Source organism: Canis lupus, chromosome 28 (assembly GCF_048164855.1).
Source record: "Canis lupus baileyi chromosome 28, mCanLup2.hap1, whole genome shotgun sequence".
NCBI lineage: Eukaryota > Metazoa > Chordata > Mammalia > Carnivora > Canidae > Canis > Canis lupus.
The window spans coordinates 34,905,925-34,933,705 of record NC_132865.1 but is presented as its reverse complement, the minus strand read 5'-3'; the positions used below and the strand labels follow the sequence as shown (position 1 = coordinate 34,933,705).

Sequence of the window (27,781 nt, the reverse complement as noted above, 5' to 3'; positions counted from 1 at the left end):
AATTGTAATTTCAAAAGAATAACCTAATTAGGGATAGACAATACTTGAAGAGATAATGGGTGAGAATTTTCCAGAATTAATCAAATATGCCTATCTTCATATTCAAAGCCTAACAATTACTCTTAAGCAGAGTAAACATAAATACAACATACTGAAGTTCCAGGAAACCAAAGAAACAAAGATAGATAGTGGAATATAAGGAGCTGAGAGGTGGGAGGAAGGAACAAAGACAGATTATTTACAAAGAAATCAGTTTTAAGACAACTGGGCTCTCCAAAACAGAAATGGAAGTCAGACAATGTTAGAATATCTTCAAAGTGTGGAAGCAAAAAAGCTGTCAACTGAGAAGTGTTTATCTAGTGAAAATATAGTTCACTACAAAGGCAAAATAAAGACATTTTTATTACAAAGAAAATAGAAATTTTAATATCAACAGATCTCCACTTCAGGAATATGTAGGAATATATATATATATATATATATATATATATATATATATATATATATATATATATATAACTTCAGATAGAACAAGAACGACTCCAGAAAGAAAATGTAAAATGCACAAAAGAATGGTGAGGGGTGTGGACGAGATAATTATGTAGGTAAATAAATATAAACAGAGTGTTGGTATTAAATATTTTAAAATAATGTCTAATTTAGAGGATTTCAGATTTTGAGATAGTTAAAATCCTGGAAAAATAACAGCATATAAATCTGGATAGGGTGATCAGACTTAAAAGAAGTTATGGTCTGGGAATTATTTAAAAGGAAGGCAGAGATTCTTTTTTTTTTTTTTTTTTTTTTTGAAGGCAGAGATTCTATTTAAACTTCAGAACTTTTGCATGTTAAGATTTCTAAGACAACCTCCAAAAAGAATATAAATAGAGTACCTAACATACAAACTCATAGTAAGAAAAATAGAGTTAGAGAGGCGATATTAATCAATCAGAGTGATGACAAAGAAGGCAGAAAGAGACAAAGAATAAGAAAAGTATAAAGCTCAGATTATAGGGTAGAGATAAATATAAATATATTAAAAATAACAGTGATGGTAAATGATATAATCACCAGTTAGAACACAAGAATTTTCAGACTTTTTCTACAAAAACAATACTCCCAAAATTTAAGGACTCAAAAAGATTAAAGAGTAAAAATATAATAAAAGTATATGTACGTATAGCTGGTGCAATTGGTCAATTACCAGGGGAAAAAAAGTAGAGGTTTAAAGTAAAACATAACAATAGAAGGTAACTTAAAACACTTAAAAATAAGTAAATCACTAGAAAACATAATAATTGTAAATATATAGGTATCTAATAATATACCAACAAAATATAAAAGGCAAAGATTTTCAGAAATATAAAAAGAAATTGATCAATCCATCATCAAAGCAGACTTTAATGCAGCTCTCAGTAAATAATAGATGAAGTAGACAAATATGAGGAAATACATAGAATATTTGAAAAACAAAATTTTTTAAGCTTGAGCTAGTAATGACCATATATAAAACATTGCACTCAACTAAGAACGCATGTACCTTTAGAGTATGCATGGATCACTTATGAAAATTGAACAAATTCTACACCATAAATCAGGTCTCAATATATTTCAGACTTGGTTTTACACGTATAACATTTCTCTGACTACAAAATTATATAAATCAGTAGAAAACATAACTTATTAAATATTTATCAGTTTAAAGGTACAAGTCTGAAAAAACAAAATCAAATCCAAAACAACCATGAGTCAAAGTATAAACCATTATGGAAATTGAAAAATAATTATTGCTTGTGAGATATAACTAAAGCAATGTTTAGGAAGAAATACTAAATTATAGAAGACTATATTAGAAAAAGAAGAATGGCTCAAAATTAATGAGTTAAGCCTCCAGATTAAGAAGCTTAAAACAAAACAAACAAACAAACAAACCAGAATAAGCCCAAGGAAAATAGAAAAAGATGAGATTATAAACATAAGACCAGAAATAAATAAAACGGAAAGGTACAATAGGGAATATTAACAAAGAAATAGTTCTTTCTTTGAAAAAAAAGATTATCTACAAAATTGGTCAAAATGAAAGAAACACAAAATTTTAAAAGGAATAAAAAGGATTATTAATATATAATTATTAATATAATATCCATGAAGGATGTTATAAACAACTATGCCTAAAAACTTGAAAACTTAGTTGAAATGGACAAAATTACTGATTCAAAGATGAATACACACCACTTTGCCCATATTAGGATAGATAAAACCAAAAGTCAGATTATAACAAGCATTGGTAAGGATGTAGATAAACTGAAACCCTCATACACTGGTGATGGGAATGTAGAGTCACTTTGGAAAGCAGCTTTATAGTTCCTCAAAAAGTTCAACGAAGATGCACACCCATGACGCAGCAATTCCTAGGCATATATCCAAGACAACTGAAAACATATGTCTACACGAATACATGTACCTTAATATACATGACAACATTTTTCATAATAGACAAAAGAGGGGGGAAAAGTAAGTGTCCATGGGTCAATAAGGAAAAAAAATCAAACATGATATATTTTTACAATGGCATATTATTCAGCCTTAGAAAGGAATGGAGTTTTGATACATTTAACAACATAGATGAACCTCGAAAACATCATGGTAGGTAAAAACAACTAGACCCAAAAGGTTACACATTAGATGATTCCATTCATATGAAATGTCTAAAGGAGACAGAAAGTGGTTGTCATGGGTGGAGAGAGAATAGTGAATAACTGCTAAAAGGAACAATATGTCTTTGGGAAGTGATGAAAATCTTCTGGAATTAGATGGTAGGAATGGCTGCACAAGACTGAACTGCATATTTTAGAAAGGTGAATTTTAAAACACGTGAAGAGGGCTTGAAAGTCTGGGTGTTCCTATAACCATTAAAGATAATTGGTAGAGTCAAATTGTTTTTGTAAAGTCAACATCAGGCTCATTTGGTTTTATACAGGAATTCTGTATCTTTAACAAACTCTTTAAAGGTGAGAAAGTGAATGCTATACAACTCTCTCTCATACTAGTATAACATTGATCTATAAAACAGCAAAGAGATTATGAGAAAGAAAAATTATAGGACTTCCTTTTTCTTGAACATAGACACAGAAATCACACACAAATATTAGTAAACCGAATCCAAGTTATCCTAAGATAACTCTCTAGGATCAAGGACCAGAAGCAAGTTAACACATTAGAAAATATGCTATTATAATATATCATATTAACAGATTAATGAAGGACAACAGATGCAGAAAAACTGCTGATAAAATTCAACAATTAGTAGTGATGAAAAGAAAAAAATTCCACAGCAAAGATCAGGTTCAGTAGTTGAATGTTATTTTTCATTGCATAAGAACAAGAGACATAGAACTGAGGGGAGAAAAAAAAGCCAACATTGCATATGTGCAGATTTATGATTATTTATATTTAATAAAAACAAAAATATGAGCAAAATATTAGTTATTCATAGTCCAATAAAATTGATGAGTATGAATGCAACATGGAAAATTCAATTATATTTCCCTCCAGCAACAATAGTTAGAAAATGAAGTTCTCAAAAAGAGGTGATATATTCAAAGCAGCACAAAAAATTATAACTAGAAACAGAGTTAAAATATGTATAAGAATTAAGAATCTGACTTTAGAAACATTGAAAAACTTAATAGAGAGAAATCCATGTGGAAAGATTTGATATTGTAGAGATGTTATCCCCATACAATATATAGATATAATGTAATTCCAGTAAAACTTCCGACTTGGCTTTGCATATGCATAAGCAAAGTCTAAAATTTATACAGAAAAAAAAAGGCTTGGTAATTGTCAAAATATAGCCAAACATGAAGGCTAAGAGAAACCTCTAGGAACTAAAACTATGAAGCAATGCTTCAGATATCAATAAAGAGATTAATGAAACAAAATAGATAGCCCAGAAATGGACTATATGCATACCTGATATATGTCAGACTGGTACTTCATAACAGTGACAAAGGAAAAGGACCCTTTCTGATTTAGAGATAAAATATACATATAAAAAATTGAAATGGACTCATACCTCATAACAGAAAATAAAAGCAATTCCAGATGCATGAAGAAATAAAATATGAAAGGCAAAATTTTCAAACCTTTAAACAAAATATAGGAAGAAAGCCTTTCTGCACTAAAGGTATAGATAAATTCTCTTAAAGATATAGAAAATGAAAGCTATAAAGAAAATAATGCACAAGTTCAACTACATTAAGTGAATGAATAAAATGAATGAAAAGGCCTCTCACAGAAAGACTATGACAAGTAGAGAAGTGGTAAATCTTTGCAAGATATATAATTGACAAAGGATTAGTGACCAAATATATAAAGAACTTCTATAAATCAATAAAAAAAGATGAATCATTTGGTCATTTCATGGGGGAGAAAACACAAATTACTAATAAACTTTACAAAAGATACCCAAATATTTTAGAAGTCATGGAAATACACATTAAAACCACATCAGCAAATTGATAAAAATTTAGAAATTGCACAGTATCAAGAGTTGGTGAACAAGTGGAGTTATGGAAACTCTCATTCACTGCAAATAGGAATGTACATCATATTACCACTTTGGAAAACAAAAGTTTGGCATTACCTATTAAAGCTTACTATACACTCAGTCCAAAAACTCAGAAATTCCACTACCCTACACAAGAGAAATTCTTGCACACATATCAGGAGGTAAGTACAAGGTTATTCATAGCAGCAGCATCTATAATTATGACAAAGCAACCTAAATGTCCATTGATTGTAAAGAGGAAAAATAAAAATTGTAATGTAATTATATCATTAAATCCTATATTGTCACAAAAATGAATGAACTACAGCTATATTAATGTGGATAATTTTTAAAACATAATGCTGAGTAGAAAGAGAGAAGCAAATCACAAAAGGGCACTATACTCTGATTATTTTACATACATTTAATTTTATATAAAGTGACTATATAGATATCTTTGCCTCCATTAATATGAGACTTTTACTGATTTAAAGAAGGCTTACAAATTGTTTTTCCCTCAAATAAAAAGACCTAGAAATCATGGATTCAACTTTTTGGCCTAAATTTATATCTTCTAGGGTTCATTTTTGGACCATGAACAGAATGATCACATGCTGGCTGAGGAGGAAGATTTGAGTGGGATGCTTTCCCACTTAACCTGATAATTAAGCAAATCAGAAGAAATGGCCTGTCCTTCTCCCAATACACCAAAAGCTTTTGACAAATGACAAAAACAATTTAAAAAGTAACTGTTCAAACTCATTCTATGAGACCAGCCTTACCTTGATCCCCAAACCAGACAGAGACCCCACTAAAGAGGAGAATTACAGACCAATCTCCCTGATGGACATGAATGTAAAAATTAAAAAGCAATAACTTAAAAAAAAGTAATTCACCATCAAACAAATACCTATTCAGTAACAACCAAGCCCTTTGCCAGGCAGTACCTTTTGGAAGAGGATTCCTCTTCCTTCTGGATTTCTTCAACTATCTAAGGAAATGACCACCTGCTTACGTCAGTCAAAACCTACAGAGTGAGGGACAGAGCACCTCTAGAAAGCAGGCCCTTACAGAAAAGGATACTTTATTCCCCATTTATATTTTTGTTGTCAAAAACTTAAATCCCTTTTTTGTGAAAAATTGGATAGGAAAAATATCTAATTGCTATTAACTTCAGAGAAAACATTTATTCTTTCACTCCAATTTTTGAGATGATGGAATCCTATCTGGTTGGAAAAAATAAAGCAATGGTTGAAGTGGGGGAATACAGTCCCTAATGATAAAAATGCACAGATGGTGATCTATGTAGACCATCTCTCTAGACAGGATCTGTATGATCAGCCAGTTATGAGACAATCAAAGCTAAATCTGGGAATGTGCTAATAGTTGAAAGGTCAGAGAGCAAAAGAGAATATTAGAAACCACTTCATTTGGCAAGAGTGGAAAGAGGATATGATTTAAATAAGATATAGAGTGAAAGCCAAATCAATGCATCCAAGATTGAAATCATGGAAGACATCATACACTTTTATCCCCAGTGCTCTTGCTATGGGCTGAGAGGGGGGGACGTAAAAACAGCAAATGAAGACCAGTTTTCTAAGGAGGTTGGCCAAGAAAGAAAGGAAAGAATGAGATTCCACTTGACAAGTCTTTTGACAAGACTGTTATGTTAGTATCCCTATCTACCATTATAATTACTCTTTAATTGAGAGTTTGTGGAGTGCCATGAAATGGCACCTGTTCTGTACCACCTAAAAGACCACCTCATAGGTCTCCCTTCACAGGAAAGAAACTGCTTGTCATCAGCAGTCCTTTTGCAGCTTGTGATAAAATTCAGGCAGGATCTATTTATTTTTTTCATGAGAATTATTCCAACCTGTAGACTTTTAAGGGACAGCCAATAAGCTCCTTACATTTCCATGTTTGTTTTCTCTTTAGCAAAAGAATTGGGAGTTTGAGACTGGGGAACTGAAGACTTCCTTAATTCCATTTTGATGCGTGGTTTATTAAACTATCCATTTTGAAGGAGAATAGCATTAACCCCTCACAGTGAATGGCTTCTGTCTGTCAAATATTCGTGGTAGGATATCGGTCAGCAAGTGAATGACACCAAGCTGCCACTCTCACTCCTGAGATTGAGTCAGCCCTGGGTACAAAGCTCCCTGGCAAACAAGATGCCTGTCAATTTTGCTAAAAAGAACAGTAAAAGTAGGAACAGCAAAGCTTGTACAATTTGCAGTTCCTTTCTTCTTTCAGGGTACTTTTAGGCTGACAAGACATCAGTTTTCTTTTCTATGCTTTATACATTTCTATTCATAAGACTGGCATTACCAGATGATTTATTAAACCTCATTTTATTCATATAAAATAGTCACTGCTCTGGAAAAGAGTGACTCAATAAAGTGCTCATCTTCCCATTTACCTGGACTTCCAGTATCCTCAGACCTATGGCCCGCCTTCTATGCGCTGCACCTCTGAGCGCGGCGGACCCGGGACCGGGCTTTGGGAGGCCTCCCCTGGGCGCTCGTATACAGCCGGTTGCAGCAGGAGAGGTTTACATTTATAAACGACTGTACGCATCGGGGCCGGGCTCCGCCGCTCGGAAGCACTTTGCTCAATCAATAAACCAAGGAGGCCGGAAAAAAAAAAAAAGCCAAAGAACAAGATTCAGTCTGTACAATGAACAGTCAATGAGGCAATGAAATGAAAACATTTTGTGCAAAATAAAACTTAGTCTTGAAAATGCAAACATTTATTTTCTAAGTCACTGATTGAAGGGATCATAACATTCAAAATGAATCCAGGCAAACCCATGCTACTGAAATTTGATTAATTAAACCCAAATCCACTCATCTGTGTAATGTCTAGCTTATAAGTAAGATGCTTTTGATCAGTGGAGAGATTGTGGTTTAGAGAACAGGCTCAGGATGGGGCTTGCTAACTAGTACATTTAGTTTGTATTTCTCTTATTAGGATTCACCTCTTTAATTAAATGATTGTAATTCCTGGTTTTCTGGTTTCTTGCCCACCATTTATCTTTACCATCATATAGATCTTCCATATGGCCTGCACAACAACAATCAACTGAAATATAATGTGGCCAACCTAATTTGCTGGAGTTTTGCTTCGTGTATTGGGAATGAGGCTTGAGACCAAACTTGCATGCTATGTCTTTCTCATAACATTATAAAGAACCATAGTGAGCCAACCTCGTATAACAGACCAGGAAATCAGAGCCTGACAATGTAAGGATTTGTAACTACCTGTGGCTCTATGATCAAGGGCTTTACAGACCTGAAATCGTGATTTACACTTGACTCATCTAATAACCCTAAAATACAATTTTATGGTTTGTTTAATATATGAGCAATAGATAACTTCAACTTCGAGCTGTAGCAGGGTTAAGAATTCAGCAAATCCTCTCAGGGAAAAAAAAATAAGACTAGAAAAATTATGAAAACGACATTTTAGAACTCTGCAAATGAAAGCAGGCAATAAGTTGATATTTATTTATTCTTGAAAATTTTGTAGAGCTCCAGGTAAGGGCTGTGTGGGTCTGTGACCTTCTTCACAGAGACTATTTTCATCCTTCCTTCTGGTTGGGGCAAGAGACAGACTAATGAGAAATTAAAGAGGAAAACCCTGAATGTGAGAGATCAAGAAGGATCCACACATTCCTGGCCTACTGGGAACCAATGCCTATGTGCAGTGGAGACTTGAAGGACCTTGGTGGGAAGTTAAAGCTAAGGCAGGGCTGAGAATGGTAGAATTCTAAATGGGATTCCTGACCCACACAAAGATTGATTAACAGAAGGTACAGTCTTATGGGCTCAAAGTGTGTGAAAACAACTCCATCCAAATATTTTTTCCAGTTTTACTAAGAAATGATTGATATATATTGTTATATAAGTTTAAGGGGCACAGTGTGATGATTTGATTTACATATATATTGTAAAATGATTATACAATAGATTCAGCTGCTATCCTTCATCCCATAAAGATACAATATAAAGAAAAGAAGAAAAGGGGAAAAAAGAAAAATTTCTACTTGTGATGAGAAGTTTTAGGATTTACTCTCCAGCAAGTTTCTTATATATCACACAGCAGTGTTAGCTATAGTTATATTGTACATTATAACTACAGCACTTATTTATCTTAAAACGGGGATTTGTACCTTTTGACCAGGCTTCCTCCAGTTACCCCTGCCCCCAGCCCCAACCTCTAACAATCACATGTCTAATCTCCTTTCCAGTGGCAGGGGAGGGTGTTTGTTTGTTACATCACATGTATAAGTGAGATCATACAGTACCTGTCTTTCTCTGTCTGACTTATTTCACTTGGCATGATGCCCTCAAGTTCCATTCATGGTGCCTCAAAATGGCAGAATTTGCTCATTTTTATGGCCAAATAATATTCCATTGTGTGTGCATGTATAAAATATATATGTCAACTTCTTTATCCATTCATCTGTCAGTAGACAATCAGGTTATTTCCATGTCTTGGTTATGATAAGTAACACTGCAATGAACATGAGCATGAATATATATTTTTGAGTTTGTATTTTTGTTTTCTTTGGATATATTCCCAGAAGTGGAATTGTTAGATAATATAATAGTTCTATTTTTAATTTTTTTGAGAATCCTGCATACTGTTTTTCATAGCGATTTACAATCTCATCAAGAGTGCAGAAAGGTTTCTTTTCTTTCACACCTACTCCAGCATTTGTTATCTCTTGTCTTTTTGGTGTCATTATAACAGACATGAAGTGATATATTATATGGTTTTAATTTGCATTTCCCTACTGACTAGATGTTGAGCAATTGGTTGACCTTTTGCATATTTTTTTGAAAAATGTCTATTCAGGTCCTTTTCTCATTTTTTAATTGGGTTATTTGACTATTTTTTGTTATTGAGTTGTACAAGTTCATTATATATTTTGAATATTAACTTCTCATCAGATATATGGTTTGCAAATATCTTTTCTCACTCTGTAGGTTGCCTTTTCACTTTGTCAGTAGTTTCTTTTGCTATGTAAAAGCTTTTTAATTTGATGTAGTCACACTTGCTTATTTTTATTTGGTTGCTTGTGCGTTAGGTGTCATATCCAGAAAATAATTATCTAGACCCATGTCAAGTGGCCTTATTCCTGTTTTCTTCTCGTGGTTTCATGTTGTACATTTAAGTCTTAATCCATTTCAAGTTAATTTTGCGAGTGGTATAAGAGTCCAGTTTTACTCTTTTATGTGTGCATATCCAATTATCCAACACCGTTTATTAAAAGACTATCATTTCTCCATTGAGTTTTCTTGGCTCCTTTGTCAAATATCAGTTGACTTTATATGCTTGAGTTTATTTCTCTTTGCCTAAGTCTTGACTGACTACTATGCTATGCAGACACAGGATCAACCTCAGTAGCTGCATCTCATAGGGAATAAATATTATAAATATTATAAAATCCTCAGAAAAATAAATCAGAATTCAGAGCTGCTACAACATGTTCTCTAAAATTTTAATTTTTAAGCAATCAGTAAAGTGTGACTGGTACTAGGGAAAAAAAGTAGTCAATAGAAACTGACTCTGGTTGCTGAAATGATGCATTTAGCAAAGTTAGACTTTAAGGCAGCTATTATAAGTAACTCCAAAGATTTAAAAAAAAAAAAAAAGAAAAAACTATGTTCAAAGAATTAAAGAAAAAATGCATGACAATGACTCACTCAACAAATAAAGAATCTTAGTAGAAAAACAGAAACTATGAAAAAGAACCAAGTAGAAATTCTAGAATTGAAAAGTCTAATAATCAATATGAAAAATTTACTTGTTATGTTTAATAGCAGGTTTGAGAAGAGAGGAGAAAGAAACAGTGAATTGAAAGATAGATCAATAGAAATTATCTCATCTAATAAAAACAAAATAAGATTAAAAAATAAACAGGGCCTCAGAGACATGTGGGACAAGGTTAAGCATCCCAACATATATGAAATGAGAGTGCCAGAGGAAAAAAGAAAAAAGGAGAAAAAAAATGTATGTGGAGAAATAGTCACTAAAATCTTCCCAAATTTGATGAAAAATAATCTGTAAATCTTAGAAGCTCCTTATCTCCCAAGAAGGATCAACAATATAATTCACACCTAGACACACCATACTCAAGCCTCTGAGACACAAAGAGAAAAACTTTTTTAAAAAGGTTTTATTCATTTATTTAGAAAGAGAGAATGTGCACAAGTGGGGGAAGGGGCAAAGGGAGAGAGAGATCCCAAGCAGACTCTGTGCTGAGCACAAAGCCCAATGTGGGGCTCAGCCTTACTAGCCTGAGATCATGATCTGAGCCAAAATCAGAGTCAGAGGTTTAACTCACTGAGCCACCCAGGATCCCCAAAGAAAAACTCTTAAAAGCAGCAAGAGAAAAATGATATACTATACAGAGTGAAGCAATATGATTAATGACTGACTTATCACTAGAACCAATGGAAGCAAGAAGGCAGTAAAATGACATAGTCAAGTGCTGATTAAAAACAAAACAAAACAAAAACAGAAATAAAAACTCACCAACCAAGAATTCCATACCCAGAAAAACTATTTCTCAAAAAATGAAGGCAAAATAAGCAAGTTCCCAGGTAAATCGAAACTGAGAGAATCCATTACTAGCAGACCTAACCTACAAGGAGTACTAAAAGAGTCCTTCAGGCCTAATAAAATGTTTAGTTTCGACAGAAACTAAAATCCATAGGGAGAAATGAAGAACACTAGAAATGGCAGACATGTAGGTAAATTAAATAAATTTTATTTTTTTAAAGATTGTATTTATTTATTTGAGATGCAGAGAGAGCATGGGCTGGGAGGAGTGACAGAGGGAGAGGAAGAAGCAGACTCCTCACTGAGCAGGTTGCCCAACCTGAAGCTGGATCCTAAGACCCCAGGATCATGACCTGAGCCAAAGACAAATGCTTAACTGTCTGAGCCATTCAGGTGCCCCTAAAATAAACTTTAATAATAATTGTAAAAATTCATTGTTGAGTATATATGAATGAAATATATATGTGTGTAAATGTAAAAGAAATATGTGTGTATTTGTAAATAGCAGAAAGGAAGAGATAAGTGGAGTTATATGTTGTTAACAAAGTTAACATATCTTTTTTTTTTTTTTTCAAAGTTAACATATCTTAATGGAGTTAAGTCAGCATTAACTCAGGTAAACCATAGTTAAACATGCATATTCATTCCTTAGGGTAACTAGTGAGAAAAAAAACCTCAAAAAATATTCAAAAAGTTAATAAAGGAATTAATATGATACACTAAAAAGTATTTAACACAAAAAAGGCAGTTATAGAAGGAAGAGAGGGAAGAAAATTATATAAGACATAGAAACATACAAAAATGGTAGATATAAAGCCAGTCTCATCAAGAAATACATTAAATATTAATGAACTAGATGCTTTATTAATAGTCAAGAAATTATTAAACTGGATAAAAGAGCAAGATTCAACTATAATCTGTCTACAAAAGACACTTTTGAGGTACACACTTATAAAAAGTACATTAGTTTTCTATTGCTTTGTAACAAATTACTACAAAATTGGCATCTTACAGTGATATCCATTTATTTTCTGAGCTCTGTGAGTCAAGAGTCTGGAAACAGCGGAGTTCCCTGCTCAGAATTTCACAAAGCTGCAGTCAACATGACAGTGGGGCTCATTTTCATCTGGAGGTTTGACTGGGGAAAGATGGCATCCAAACTCATTAAAGTTGTTGGCAGAATTCATTTCCTTGCTATAGTATGACTGATGGCTCATCTCTTGCTGGCAGTCAGCTGAAAGTTGCCCTTAAGTCCTAGAGGCAGTGTGAAATCCCCCACCATGTGGTCCTCACCCACAATCTCTCACAACTTGGTGACTTAATTCTTTAAAGCCAGCAACAGAATGTTTTTCCTACTCCCTCTTTTAAGGACTTTCACCTGATTATTTCATGGTTACCCTTTTAAAACCATCAATCAACTGATTAGAGACCTTAATTATGTCTCCAAAATCCCTTTGCCCTTGCTTCTTGTTGTAACATAACCAAGCCACAAGAATAACATCCCATCAGATTCAAAACACCCCCTCACTCAAGGGCAGGACATGTATATCATGAAACAGAAATCTTTCAAGCATTTTCTAAAAAGTTCTTCTTACTACCTCAAAGAAGGAAATTGAGTTAGTATTTCAAAGTCTTCCCACAAATAAAAGAACAGGTCCTAATAGATTCTCTGGGGGATCCCTGGGTGGCGCAGCGGTTTGGCGCCTGCCTTTGGCCCAGGGCGCGATCCTGGAGACCCGGGATCGAATCCCATGTCGGGCTCCCGGTGCATGGAGCCTGCTTCTCCCTCTGCCTATGTCTCTGCCTCTCTCTCTCTCTGTGACTATCATAAATAAATAAAAATAAAAAAAAAGATCTAATAGATTCTCTGGGGATGTTTGAGAAAGAAATAATGCCAATTCTACACAAAAACTCAAAAAACTATAACATTTGGAACTGAATTCTACCAATTCAGTATTTTCTAATATTAAAACCAGACCCAAATATCACAAGAAAACTATAGAATATGTGACATGAATATAGACACAAACTCCTTCACAAAATATTAGCAAAATTAGAGACAATGATTAAGTGAGGATTGCTTTAGGAAAGGAAGACTGGCCACATGAACATTTCAATGTATGCAGAAAAAGTCTTTGTTAATATCCAATACTCAATCCAAATAAAGCTTCTGTGCATACCTTAATAATATGGTACCCTCTTTGATTTTCTGGTTTTGACAATGTACTATGATTCTATAAAATATTACAATTGAAGGAAATTTGATGTAGGATGAACAAGAATTCTGTGTATTGTTTTTGGAACTTACTATGAGTCTTAACCTTCCCCAAAATAAGAAGTTAGTTTTTTAAAAATCCAGCAACCATTCACAATAAAAACTATTAAGGAACTAGGAATAGAAGGAATTTTCTCAATCTAATAAGTGCATAGCTGACATCATACTTAATAGTGAAAATTTGAATACTTTTCACCTATGATAAGGAACAAGACAAAGATGTCTACTCTAGGATGTCCACTTCTATTCAACATTGTACTAGCCAGTACAGTCAGGCAAGCAAAATAAAGGTATACAGATTGGAAACAAAAATTAAAATTATTCATTCACAGATGACATGATCCTTACATAGAAAGTCCTTTAAAAGTCTACCAAGAAAATCTATTTAAACTGGTAAGTGAATTTAGCAAGATCACAGGATACAAGCTACATATACAAAAGTCAATTGAATGGGAAATCTCCGTACCTTTCACTCAGATCTTCCTGTAAAACTAAAACTGCTCTAAAATATAAAGTTGATTTTTTTAAAAATCAATTGTATTTCTAGATACTAGTAGCAACAATATCAAAATGATACTAAGAAAATAATTCAATTTATAATTAGATTGAAAAATAAAATATTTATGATTAAATTTAACAAAATAAGAGCAATATATGTAGACTAAAAACTACAAAACATTGTTCAGAGAAAGTTAATGAAGATCTAAATGAAAAAAGACATGCCACATTATTGCATTAGAAGACATTATTGATATTATAGCAGTTCTCCCCTAGATTTTGTATGTATAGTTTCAACTCAATTCCTATTAAAATTCCAGCAGGCATTTTTCAGAGATATTGATAAACTGACCCTAAAATTTATATGGAAATGCAAGACTATTTTTAATAAAGAAATACAAATTTGTTTAATGTGCATTAACCTATTTTAAAACTAATCATAAAGGTTTACTAATAATCTAGAGAGAGTAATAATATTGGAGTAACAGACATAAAGATCAATGAAACAAAATATAGAGTCCAGAAATAAACTCTCATCATTATAGTCAACAGGATTTTGACAAAAAGGCCAAGACAATTCAAAGGGAAAAGGAGAATAATTTCAGCAAACAATGCTGAAACAATTGGATATTCATGAGGGAAAAGAATAAATATAGATCTTTGGCTCACATTAGACACAAAAACTAATTCAAAATAGAACATAGACCTAAATAGAAGAGTTAAAACTATAAAACTTCTAGAAGAAAATATAGGAGAAAATCTTTCTGACCTTGATTTAGGCAAAAATTTATCCAATGTGTGTGATATCAAAAATCTGATCTATAAAAGAAAAAAAATTGCAAAGTGAATTTCATTTAAAAATTTAAAAAGTTTTGCTCCTGAGAAACTTTAGGAAAATGAAAAAAGAAGCATAGGCTGAAATAAAGTATTTGAAAAGTATGTATCTGTTAAAGAACTTGTTTCTGGAATATATAAATAACTTACAACTTACTAGGATGATCCATTTTTTTAATGAACAAATGATTTGAATACACATTTCATCAAAAAAAGTATGAATTGCTAATTGCCACATGAAAAGATCCTCAACATCCTTAATACAGAAATGCAAATTAAAACCACATACCAGTAGAATGGCTGCATTAAAAAAGATCAGCAATTGCAGGTATTGACATGAATGTGAAGAAACTTAGAAACCTTATATGTTCCTAGTGGTGATGTAAAATGGTTCAGTCACTTTGGAAAACAGTTTGGTGGTTTCGTGAAAAGTTGAATATATACTTAACATATGACCCAGCAATTCCATTCCCAGGTATTTTCTCAAGAGAAGTGGAAATATATGTCCACACAAATTATCAACCAACGAAGCATAAACAAAATATAGCATATTGAGACTTGAATACTATTTATCAATACAAACGGAAAAACTACTGAGAGATATGAACTTCAAAAATACTGTAAATAGGCTCAGCCGTTTACCGCTGCAGCCTTCAGCTCAGGGCCTGATCCTGGAGACCTGGATCAAGTCCCATGTCAGGCTCCCTACACGGAGCCTGCTTCTCCCTCTGCCTGTGTCTCTGCCTCTCTCTTTCTGTGTCTCTCATGAATAAATAAATAAAATCTTTTAAAAAAATACTGTAAATAAAAGAAGTCATACACAATTATATGTGTATTTAGTTCCATTTATACGAAAATTCTAGAGAAGACAAAATCATAGAAACAGAGAGCTAATCAGTGGTTGCCTAAGGCTGGCAGTGGGAGTGAGGATTGCTGCCAACAGGCACAAGAGAATATTTTGGGGTGAACAAGTGTTCTTAAATTAGATTATGGTGACAATTGCACAACTGTATAAATTCACTCAAAGTCATTGAACTGTGTGCTTAAAATGAATGGATATTAATGATATTAAATCATACATTAATAAGGCTGTTTTAAAAACCAATAGATATTTGTCAAAAAAATAAAAATCAAAGATGAATTTCTTGGCCCACTAATCTTACTACTCATATAATCAGTTACCACTTTGGTTTATATTCCTCCAAATAATCATGATATACCAGAATGTGTTTAATCGATCAACTATTGTTAGATTTTTTTTAGCTTATTTCTAATCTTCCACCAATAAATAATGCTATAGTAAACATCCTTATACATATATTTTTGTTTGAGTGCCTGATTATTACCTCAGAATAAATTCCCAGTTAGACTTACTCAAAGTATGTGTTATTTTTCTATTGCTGTGGAACAAATTACCATGAACTTCTCAGCTTTAAACAATGCACATTTATTATCTCACAGATTCTAAGGGTCAGACATCTGGCAGGGCTTTGCTGCATTTTCTTTTTGGCACCTCAGCTGGCTGCATTCAAGGTGTCAACCAAGACCACAAACTTGTCTGGGGCTCATGGTTCTTTCTAAGCTCAATGGTGTTGACAGATTTCAGTTCCTTGTGGTTGAAGGTCTGTTCCTCAGCTCTGAAATAACCTACCATTCTCTGCCATGTGGCCAACTTCACAACATGATAGTTTGCTCCTTCAGCCCAACAGAAGGGCATCTGCTGATGCTTCTTGTCATTCACCTTTGGACTCTTTAAAAAGACTCATCTGAATAGGTCAGGCCCATTGAGGATAATCTCTCATTTGGTTAACTCAAAGTCAAGTGATTAGCAACCTTCATTATATCTGTAAAGTCTCTTCACTTTGGTCATATATTGTAATCTAAACACAGGAGTTCTGTCCCATTGAGTTCACAGATATATAAAATGGAAAGGAATAAAATTGGAGGCTCTTAGAAGCCTGCCCTTCACAAAAAGTTTGCATATTTGTTAAGATTATGGTTCAAATTGCCACATTTTCTGAAGAACATTTATACCCCCACCAAATGAAAGCTAGCTTCCCTAGGGCTAGATATTATAATTTTTATCTTTGCCAAAGACAGGCAAATATTGCTGGATTAGGATCACTGGATAGGGGTTTGGCAATGAGAGGATAAGTTTTTCATCAATGTGAAGATTATAATTGTCTGAGGTGCCTGGGAGGCTCTGTTGGTTAAGTGTCCAACTCTTGATTTCGGCTCAGGTCATGATCTCAGGGTCATGAGATCGAGTGCCCTGTCAGGCTCTGCACTGGGCATGAGGCCTGCTTAATATTCTCTCTCTCTCTCCCTTTGCCTCTGTCCCTCCCCACTCCACCTGCACTATCTCTCTCTCTCAAAAAAATATTATAATGGTCTTTGGCAATTTTTACTTCTCCTTTGCAAAACATCTGTCCATTTATTTGTTTTCCTCTAAGGTAACTTTCTTTCTTTTTTGTTCCAAGTTTTTATTTAAATTCCAGTTAGTTAACACACAGTGTAATATTAGTTTCAGGAATAGAATTTAGTGATTCATTACTTAATATAACACCCACTGCTCATTAAAAGTGCCCTCATTTTTTTTATTTTTTAAAGATTTTCATTTATTTGTTTGAAAAGAGAGAGTGAGCGAGAGCAAGAGAGAGCATGAGTGGAGGGAGGGGCAGAAAAGAGACCCAATGCTGGGCTCAATCCCAGGACTCCAGGATCATGACCTGGACTGAAGGCAGATGCTTAACCAACCTAGCCACCCAAGTGCCCATAAGTGCTCTCCTTAATACCCATCACTCATTTAATCCATTCCCCTCCCCACCTCCCTCCATCAACTGTCAGTTTGTTCTCTATAGTTGAGTCTTCCATGATTTGCCTCTTTTTCCCCCTCTACATCTGTTTTGTTTCTTAAATTCCACATATGAGTAAAATCATATGGTATTTGTCTTTTTCAGACTGACTTATTTCACTTAGCATAATACTCTCTAGCTCTATCCATATCATTACAAATGGCAGGATTTCATTTTCTGATGGCTGAGTAATATTCATATATATATATATATATATATATATATATATATATAAACTTTCTGATACTTTTTGCTTTGAAATCTCATTTTAAATATTAAGAATATTAATTATTAATGGTACATATAGCAAGCATTTTCTTTTGATATATTTTCCTTTTAACTTGGTTATAGTGCCTTGCACCATGAGAAAAACATTATCAAAATCAGACCTACTAACCTTTATAGTTTCTTTTCTTTGTTTTTTATACCCTGAAATGTTTTCCTGAGCATTTTATTTCTAAGAAAGGAGTCAGATGGGATCTCCAGTTTCCATCTCAGATGACAGAGACTCTATAACTAGGGGAATATATACCAGGACGAAGTTTCTAATAATTCAACTTCCAGTGGTCTTCTAATTGTTATGTAAACCAATTCTTAACCTAAAGTGTCCAGTGTTCAGCCAGAAAAATGATTGTATCATTTCTTGGCCAGGGAAATCTACACATTGGTCTGTTATTGGTTCAGGACATCAGAGGTCAGCTCCATTTTTGTTTTTTTCATTTCTTATCTTTGGGCTATCAAATTACAGCTTGGAGTATTTAAAAACAAGCAAGGATATGTACTCAGCTTTCTTCTAAATCATTTAATTTTAGTATTTAACAGAATTAGTCTCTAAGCACTAATTCTGTTATCCTTAATATCTCCATTTCAATCTGGGGCCTAAAACTAGTCTTGGTTTTTAAAAATATAAAACATTTTGGATAACCAAGAGAACATGTCTTTCAGGCAAGATCACTTCTCCATGCTGCATGAAAACAGTCATGATGAAATACTTGGTTGGCTGAAACACAATCTGTATGATTTATCTGTTAAAAACTAGCCTCAAGTCCCTCCTTTATTTATAGATGAGTAAACCATAATGGAAGGATATAAGTTCCTTAAGCCTTCCTTGAAATTTCAGGGATTAATCTCTTTATCTTAAATACGAATATTAAACTAGCAGATCTCTGAGGTTCTGCTCAAATAGAACATTTGCATTCTACTTGACATTTGATTCAAGGTTTTCTACTTACATTCTTTCTTTGGCCCTTTCAAACTCCCAGTCCTAAGTATGCCTTGAGGTTCTTCCTCTTTTAATTTTTGGATTCCTATTATACATTCATATAAAATACCCTATTATCATTTCAAAGTCAATATATCCAAACCAAACCCTTGCCATCCCTCTCAAACTTTTCAGTTTCCATATTCTTGGGATTTGTTCCACGCTCCTTGAAGGCATGAAATAAGGGTCACGTTTTATCATCTTTCTCTCTCTCCATATTTAATCAATACCCAAGGCCAGAATATTTGTCCACTGCAGTATTTGTCTCCTTAACCTTCTTTCAATTTTTATCAACATATTAGTTCAGGCTCCTAGAATGTCATTTCAGAACTCAATGTTGAAAATTCTTTATCTTCTTTATCACTTTTGATATGATTATTACAAAACACTATAGCCATGTTGACATTCCCATCATTCCCTTTTTGTCTGATGAATTAAGAACAAACTACAGAGCCTGGAAATGAAGCCCTCTCTGCAATCTACACAGCCTTGCTTTCCAAACTTTTCTTCATCTCCCCATCTCCAACCACCCTCTGCCTCCACCCTGGCCAGCTTATGTCCAGTGTCTTAGTCATCCAGAATACTTGCTGTTTCCTGAACACATCTTATATTTTGCTTATTTCCTTACCTTTTTAGTTTGATTTTGAATTCTTATTTTCAGTGTTTAAAGGTTTCTGCAGGGTGACTGGGTGACAGACACTGAGGGAGGCACTTGATGGGATGAGCACTGGGTGTTATGCTATATGTTGGCAAATTGAACTCCAATAAAAATAAAATAAAATAAAATAAAAAATAAATAAAAGTTTCTGCAGATGTTTGGGATATCCATTTTAGCTAAAACAAGAAAAAATAATAATTACTAACTTCAAATCTTTATTTCCATTCAAAAACTCAATTATTTCTTTTCCTTGGGGCCAAAAAAATATGTTACAAATCAGTGAACTACAATACAAGTTTAAAATAAAAGCAGACATTAGCGGTTGAGTGTGTTAGAGGTAGGTGAACTCTTGAGAGTACTCTTCAACCATAACCCACCCACCCCACTCCCAGCTGGTAAAGGTCAGAGGAGGCAACAGATTATTGAAACCACATAGCTACTCAGGAACAAATCTTGGACCAAAATTTAAAAGTTTTCTAAAGCTCAAGGAACTATCAAAAACTTTTTTTCCATAGGACCTAGCCCCTCATTTTCTCAACAAAGAGGTATTTAGTGCCTGCAGTGTGTCATATGCTGGTCCTAGGAACACATAAGTGATAAATGGCCCTGCTTTCTGGGAACACAGTCTAGGAAGAGGAGATGCATGTGGACAAGTAAATGCAATAAAAGGTGATAGATGCTGTGATAGAAATTGTACATTGTTACCACTAAAAGAAGGAGGTAGTCAGCTCTACTTGCTATGACAGGGAAAAGCACAAGGAATTCATAGATAAGGTAACCCCTTGGGTTCAAAATAAAAAGATCTGATTGCCAAGTAGACCAGCAAGTTACCAAACAACTGAAGGCACAAAAGGAGGAATTAGGTAAAAGCATTTGAGGAAAACACACACAATTTAGAGAGTCTAGAAGCTAAGGTACAAGACACAGCATATCAAAATTAAAATTGGAAAGCTAGGCAAGCTCCAAACTGTGAAGGGACTAGTGTGCCTTGCAACAGAGTTTGGAATGAGAATTACTATTGTTACTACCATTATTATTGTAGGTTACCAACTTCTTATTATAATTAATGGGTTCTAGTCATTGATCACTTGCTATGATCACTGTAATAGTTTACATTGACAGACAAAGAAACTGATAATCAAAGATGAATTCACATGCCTAAAGCAATATAGCTATTAAGTATTAGAGCCAATATTTGATCAGGTCCACCTGATTTCAGGTTGAACATGAATTACATTGTAATTTATCTTTAGTCTATGGACCATATGAAACCCTTAGAATATTTTAAATGAAGAAGAAATATGAATGGATTCTTGCCTTGGAATAGAGTTGCACCATTCAATATAGTATCCACTAGCCACATTGAAAATCAAATAATAATTTAACGTAAAAGGTCAGTCCATCAGTTGCAGTAGCCACAAAACAAGTGCCCAGTAGCCTCGTGTGACTAAAGGCTACTATATTGGACAGCACAGAATTAACATTTCTATTATCGCAGAAAGTTCTCTTGGACAGCACTGGCTAAAGGATGCACTGGAGTCTTATGGGATGGGGAAAGGAGCATAGAGAGACAAGTGAGAGAGTATTAGAGGAAAAAATAAGGCTGTCAGAGTAGAGACTTAAGCCATTGATTTCCAGAGTGTGATTTGCCCTTTCCTACCCACTCAACCAGCAGTATCAAATCACCCATGATCACTGAAGTGTGCAGACCACTGATTTAGAGGAAAGGACAGGTTTGTAAAACATGGTGCAGAAATACAAGCAACTTTGGCCAAATGTGGAGTACGCAGAGGAAGAATGAATCTGGGATAACTCCAGGTGGGTTAGTGAGTATAGAAGGATAAACATATTCAAGAGCAAGACAACAAGTTTGAGTTCCTGAGAAACACTCAAGTATTGTGATCCTATTAGAAGTGTCAGTCTAGGGCAGCCCCGGTGGCGCAGCAATTTAGCGCCGCCTGCAACCCCGGGGCGTGATCCTGGAGACCATGGATCGAGTCCCGCGTCAGGCTCTCTGCATGGAGCCTGCTTCTCCCTCTGCCTGTGTCTCTGCCTCTCATTCTCTCTCTGTGTCTCTATAAATAAATAAATAAAATCTTTTAAAAAAAAAGTGTCAGTCTAGATATCAGGAGAAAATTCTGAAATAGAAATACAGATTTAGAGTTGTCAGAATTCAGGAGGTTGATTAGCCAGGAATCCATTGGATAGATAGCTCCCAATTCTTTTCTCTACACAAATGATATTTCTATGAGTGTCTACAAATACTAAGGGGTGTGCCTAGATTTAGAAGCAATTCTCTATACCCTGGTTCCTTTTTCTCTTATTCAGGGAGGCATCTCAAATGCAAATTTGACCAGATGGTATAAATATGTTCTAGTCTTAAAAGCAACTAATTAACTTACATTGTGGTTCTGTTACTAGTTCATACAACTCATCAAACAAGATAGCATGTAATTTGAAGTGTGTACAGGGAAAAGAGGGTAGTTGGAAGGGCTGACATCCAACTCTCTGATCCTGGAGACTGGGCTGCAGCAGAGGAACTAGCCAGAGGGGAGGAGCAGTGGTCAGAGAGGTAACAGGATCCTGTCTTGCCCATTAAGAGAGGAGGTCAGCCAAGGTAACGTGAAGAACACTCATATTCCAGCGAGACCGAAGGACTTTGCTCCTAGGCATTCATAACGGAGCATTTCACAGTCATTTTGGTAGAGCAACTGTCGACAATTTGATTTGGCCAATCAACTAAGAAGATCAAAGGGGTTCAAGACAAAATAGGAAGTGAAGAAGTGGAGGCAGCAAGGATAGATTTCTGCTTTGTACTGTTTGTTAGTTACAAGAGAGTCACTTTACATTCTCAATACCTTACAGAGACTTTAGTGAAACAACTCTTCTAATTTTTATGCTTTCCCTCCCAAGACCCTGGCATAAATATGGCATAAAAGGACCAGAATGCTAAAAATAAAATCTTCCACCTGTTGATAGTGATCTTTTGATCCTAGATCATGACTGAGTTCACCTTAATCATCTAAACCTAGGATGAGTCCTTTTCTAGGATTCTTCTTATCCTTTCTAGTCTTGCATGGTCTGCCCCACATATTCTAAAAACATAGAATCCTAAATCCTCAGAGTAAATATAGCTTAAACTTTAAAGCTAGGGCCTTCTGTACAAAAATACCATTTGTCTGTTCCTTGCAACTGACCTGGCCTGAATTAATCCTCACAGCCATCTTGGGAAGTAGGTAGGAAAGTATTTTTATGCTTATTTTTGCAGATGAAAACTGAGGTTCTATGACTTGTCTAATATCTCCCTCATAATAAATCAAAAGTGACAATCCTTTTTCATTTTATGAATGTATTCATTCCACATTTTTCCATGAAGGATTCCAGGTAGGTGTGTCGGAAAAACAAGAGTAGAAAGTCAAGACAAGATGATAAAAGAACATAGATACTTAGTTGTTAAATCTCTACGTAATTGGCATAGCTGAGCTTTAAATTTAGCTCTAAGATTTTTGGCAACCAAACAAGAAGGCAGACACTGTCAATTATCCAATTCCTATTTTCTTTTTCTTTTTTTTTTTTTTTTTAGAAGCACACTACAATAGTTAATTTTATTTGTTCAAGGCTCATATTGCAAGCATTAAACCAAGCATGGGCTTTGATTCTGTGAGCCCAGATTCACATATTTAGAAAGATAAAAGCAAACTGTGATCCATGTATATGGATGAAAAACTAAAGGCTCACAGTTAATCACATCATGGTTTTAAATTTCTACAGCCTAGAAGCCAGAAATCACATATCTTTTAGGTCTTTCTGGATGTCCCACAAGGTATCTGCACTTTTCTTGAGCTGGGCAACCTCATTATCCTTCAGCTTCTGATTGATCACACTGGTTAAGCCCCGAGCGTTCAGGATACATGGAAGACTCAGGAAGACTTCACTCTTAATACCGTACATGCCCTTCACCATTGTTGACACTGGATGAATCCTGGAGAGATTTTTCAACATGGATTCAATGAGATCAGCCACACTTAATCCAATAGCCCAGTTGGTATATTCTTTTAGCTTGATGACTTCATAGGCACTTTCAACCACTTCCTTCCAATTTTCACTGTCGTTGTCTGTTCCCATTTCTGGATTCAGTTCCTGAAGAGAAACACCTGCCACATTCACTCCACTCCACACAGCCACACTTGAGTCACCATGTTCTCCCAAAATCCATCCATGGCAGCTGCTGGGATGAATGCCAAGTTTTTCAGCCATAAGATAGTGAAATCTAGCAGAATCCAGATTACACCCACTTCCAATCACACGGTGCTTGGGTAGTCCACTTAGTTTCCAGGTAACATATGTAAGAATATCCACTGGGTTGGAAACAACAATTATGATACAATCAGGACTGTACTTGACTATCTGAGGAATAATGAATTTGAAGACATTAACATTCCTTTGCACCAGATTGAGGTGGCTCTTTCCCTCCTGCTGGCGGACTCCTGCTGTCACCACCATAATCTTAGAATTGGCAGTCACAGAGTAATCATTATCTGCCACAATTTTAGGTGTCTGTAGAAATAAGCATCCATGCTGTAGATCCATCATTTCTCCTTTGAGTTTATCTTCTAAAACATCCACAAGGGCAAGTTCATCAGCCAGAGACTTTCCCAGAATGCTGATGGCACATGCCATACCAACTTGTCCAACACCCACTATAGTGATCTTATTGTTTGGGATCGCAGCCTCTTCTGCAACTGGTGCAATCAATTTTTCCTTAAGAGTTGCCATTGTGCCCCAAGACCAGCAGCTAGCTGTAAGGGTCGCACAAAGGAGACCAGGTTAGCTGCGTGTCAATTCCTATTTTCTTAAAGGAGTTAAGTGTGCCAGTTTCTCAGAGGAACCAAAACACCTCCTTACCTGAGTTCTAAGAAACTTCAGATCCACATCCACACAAAGAGAGCATTTCTAGAAACAAAAGTAGTGAAACATTCATACGGTGACTTCTAACGATTTCCTTCAGTAAAACTTCATTTAAATCATTAAGTTAAAAACTGACTTTTCAACACAAGCACACATATTAATTTGCTGATTACTGATATGGAGAGTTACCACAAAGATACAGAACCTTACATCGGTTTCAATTTTCATAGTTGTGGCTAAATGCTATGCACTAATTAGCACATATTAGTGGAACATGCTCTCTCCTTATTAGAGCTAAAAATCAGGTAGGCTTGCTAAGTATCCACACACTTGTATACATACTATACACACATACACACACACTCTCCCATTTGATAAGAAAAGTTCTTTTTCAGAATAATTAACTAAAGCATTCTTGGGTTTTTAGGAAATGCTAACTGGCTTAAGTGAAATGTCATCTATTATTCTAAGATGTTTCTGGAATAACTATACATTGAAGTGACTAGAATAAAGGCAATTTTTTTCACATTTAAGTTATAATTAGAGCAGATGTTGAATAACCATTTCCCCTGACTCTCAGGTACTAATGATCACTAACATTTTTAATTAATCACAAATCCCTCCTGTAAGCTAATAAGGCTACACCAAAATGGCCTCTGCCTTCTCACAAGGTGCCAAATGAGCCATGTATCTAATGCTGTATTCGTATATCTCATTAGGTAATCTATAATAGATATCCAGTCACTGCATTACCATAGAGCTCCCAGGCCATACTTGTTCTTCTCAAACTGAAGACGTGTATGCAGAAAACCAGTCTGTTAAAATGCATTTAATGAACACCTGCTGGCCTCAGAGCTCTGAGCAAGGCACTGGTCCAGAATATTAAGGAAAGAAACCATTCTCCTTTCCATCTTCAAGCAGTTTAAAATCTGGGTGAGGATACTAAACATACACACAAGTTATGCAACTAAAGACAATAATCTAAGAACCATAAATACATGTGAAATAATATAGTACACAATCAGTAATACTGAACAGTACACAGATACCAAAATAGGAGGTATGGATGATGAGCACTGATAGAGAAAGATTAATGTAGTGGCCTTTGTTCCCACTAGCTGATACAAAAGTAATATAAAATGGCACCTAGAAGCAGAGAGCAATATTAAATAGAAAACTAGCCATGCTGTATCTCATGCTCCTGGGATGTAGGCAGGTGAGCCAAATTATTGTATGTGCAGAGAAATTCCATGCCAGAAAATATAAATTGTCTTATTTCACATCAATGATGCATTAATGAGCTCTGTTTTGATTCAGAGTGATAAAAAAAAAAAAAAGCAGATTCCAGCAGCAGTTTTGGATATCCTGATTATGCGTCTATGAGCCTGGGAAACTGCATTTTCACAAGTCGCCCAGGATAGAGCGAGTTCAAAGGCTGCAGAGCAAAGGTGAGCCTCTAAGACCAGCCCATGTGTGGACGTAGGGGATGTTAGTAACAGGGCTCAACGTGTTCCCGACCACCACTAATGAGCTGTACATAAGAAGGGGTAGGAACTCTAGAATGATCCAAAGTGTCAAAGTGCCACTAAGAACAAGAAACTGATAGCAATTTAACTGATGAAATTTCATGTTAGAAATTGTAAACACATGTACAAACCTACATAGAAAAGAACTATTCTGTGATACATTTACTAACCAGTAGATTTGACTGGATGATTATATGTTGGGATTCGTAAAAAATTATTTAATTAAATTCTTTGAACTTAGAAAGGAGTGTAATATAAATTCAAAGGGTTACAACAAAATGGAATTATTCGTGTTAAATTTGCTACCTAGTAATTTTCATTGAATGAGTTTTGGGTTTCTGAAAAAATAATTGTGTATTCTTTATTATTTAACAGGCCTCAATTAGATGTATTTGTTCCCTCAGATTAAATACTGCAATAATATTCTGTGAAACCTTGTGGATGCTGTTATTAATTATAAATTTTAAAAAACATTTGCAGATATGAGATCTTCTTACCCCAGGCATTTTGCAAATCAATCATTATTAGCCCTGTTCAAAAGAAACTCAAAGCACATGAGGAATTTACTCAAATTCTCTGAGCAAATGAATATAAGTAGGAATTGACTAGAGTCGTTTCTTCAGATGGCAGTAGACATTCATCACACATCCTCAAGGCATGGTATTTTGTATTGCTTGGGAGAAAATTGGATATATGGTCAGGAACCAAACTCTGAACACTAGTCTGGTGACTCTTTAGGGTATCTCTTTTCCCCTCAAATAATCACGCTTTATTATATTTCTATAATTTCAACCTACAATTATTTCCTAAACTAAGCAATAGAATAGCCTTTTTTTTTAATTTTTATTTATTTATGATAGTCACAGAGAGAGAGAGAGAGAGGCAGAGACATAGGCAGAGGGAAAAGCAGGCTCCATGCACCGGGAGCCTGATGTGGGATTCGATCCCGGGTCTCCAGGATTGCGCCCTGGGCCAAAGGCAGGCGCCAAACCGCTGCGCCACCCAGGGATCCCAATAGAATAGCCTTAAAATGACTTTGTAACCAATGTTTAGGAAGCTGGAAAAAAAAAAAAAGAACAAAAAAATCCTGATCATCAAAGAATTCTAAATTCAATGTAATATTGAGAGTGGTATGGCACATTAAGCTAGCCTGGAGTTAGGGTTTCTGTTACAAGCAACAATGAGAAGTGAAATTGTGACATTGAACCCATGGAGGAGGATTTAAAAGCCAAGCTGACCTGCTCACTCGTGCATGGTCAGTGGAGGCTAAATTCAAACATCTAGAAGCAAAACAAGACACTTAAAAAATGGGACAAAGGTGAAGTCTCTTGGGAAATTTTTAAAAATACATTAACTGAATTTCTGAACAAGGGGCAGACTTTCAGAGCAAGTCAGAAATTCCCAATCAGAGGAAAGCCCGGCATCAAGTAAGGGTGGGGTGAGACTCTTAGAGAAGTAGCGTAGGTGCATTTGGAGCACATCACTTGAGCAACCAGAAAATGAAACAGACTAATTGGCATCCGAGAGGTAGAAAATCTAGAAAATCGAAATCAATGTACTTAGGGGAATGGACAATGTGGGAAAAAACTCTAGGAAGTAGTATAAGTGTTGATCATTGCAGGGTGGGGGTGGGAGATAAAATATTGAGAGAAATTACACATACTGGAATTGAATAAGCAATTCTAGAAATGTGGCTGCAAAGAGAATGGAAATAGCATATTGGCAAGGCAGAAAAATCAAGTGAAGAGTTTTTTTTTTTTTTTTTATTAAAAGTGTTTTTAAAAACACAAATAGGAGAGACCTGGCAAGTGTGTTGGCAGAAGGAAAAACATCTGGAAGGA

General features: G+C 34.9%; 2 protein-coding genes across 3 annotated transcripts in view; one reads left to right on the top strand and one right to left on the bottom strand.

Annotated features, from left to right (window-relative positions):
* The window catches only part of XKR4 (XK related 4), a 441,904-nt gene that overhangs the window by 354,231 nt on the left and 59,892 nt on the right, over nucleotides 1-27,781 (top strand). The window lies entirely within an intron of this gene.
* LOC140620018 (L-lactate dehydrogenase B chain-like) lies at nucleotides 23,278-24,282 on the bottom strand. Its single transcript, XM_072803805.1, has one exon. It carries the CDS (start codon nucleotides 24,280-24,282, stop codon nucleotides 23,293-23,295), a length of 990 nt encoding a protein of 329 aa, XP_072659906.1. The 3' UTR covers nucleotides 23,278-23,292.

What these genes read in the sequence shown, in the direction of transcription:
- LOC140620018 (XM_072803805.1), bottom strand. Translation starts at nt 24,282, where the DNA reads ATGGCAACTCTTAAGGAAAAATTGATTGCACCAGTTGCAGAAGAGGCT.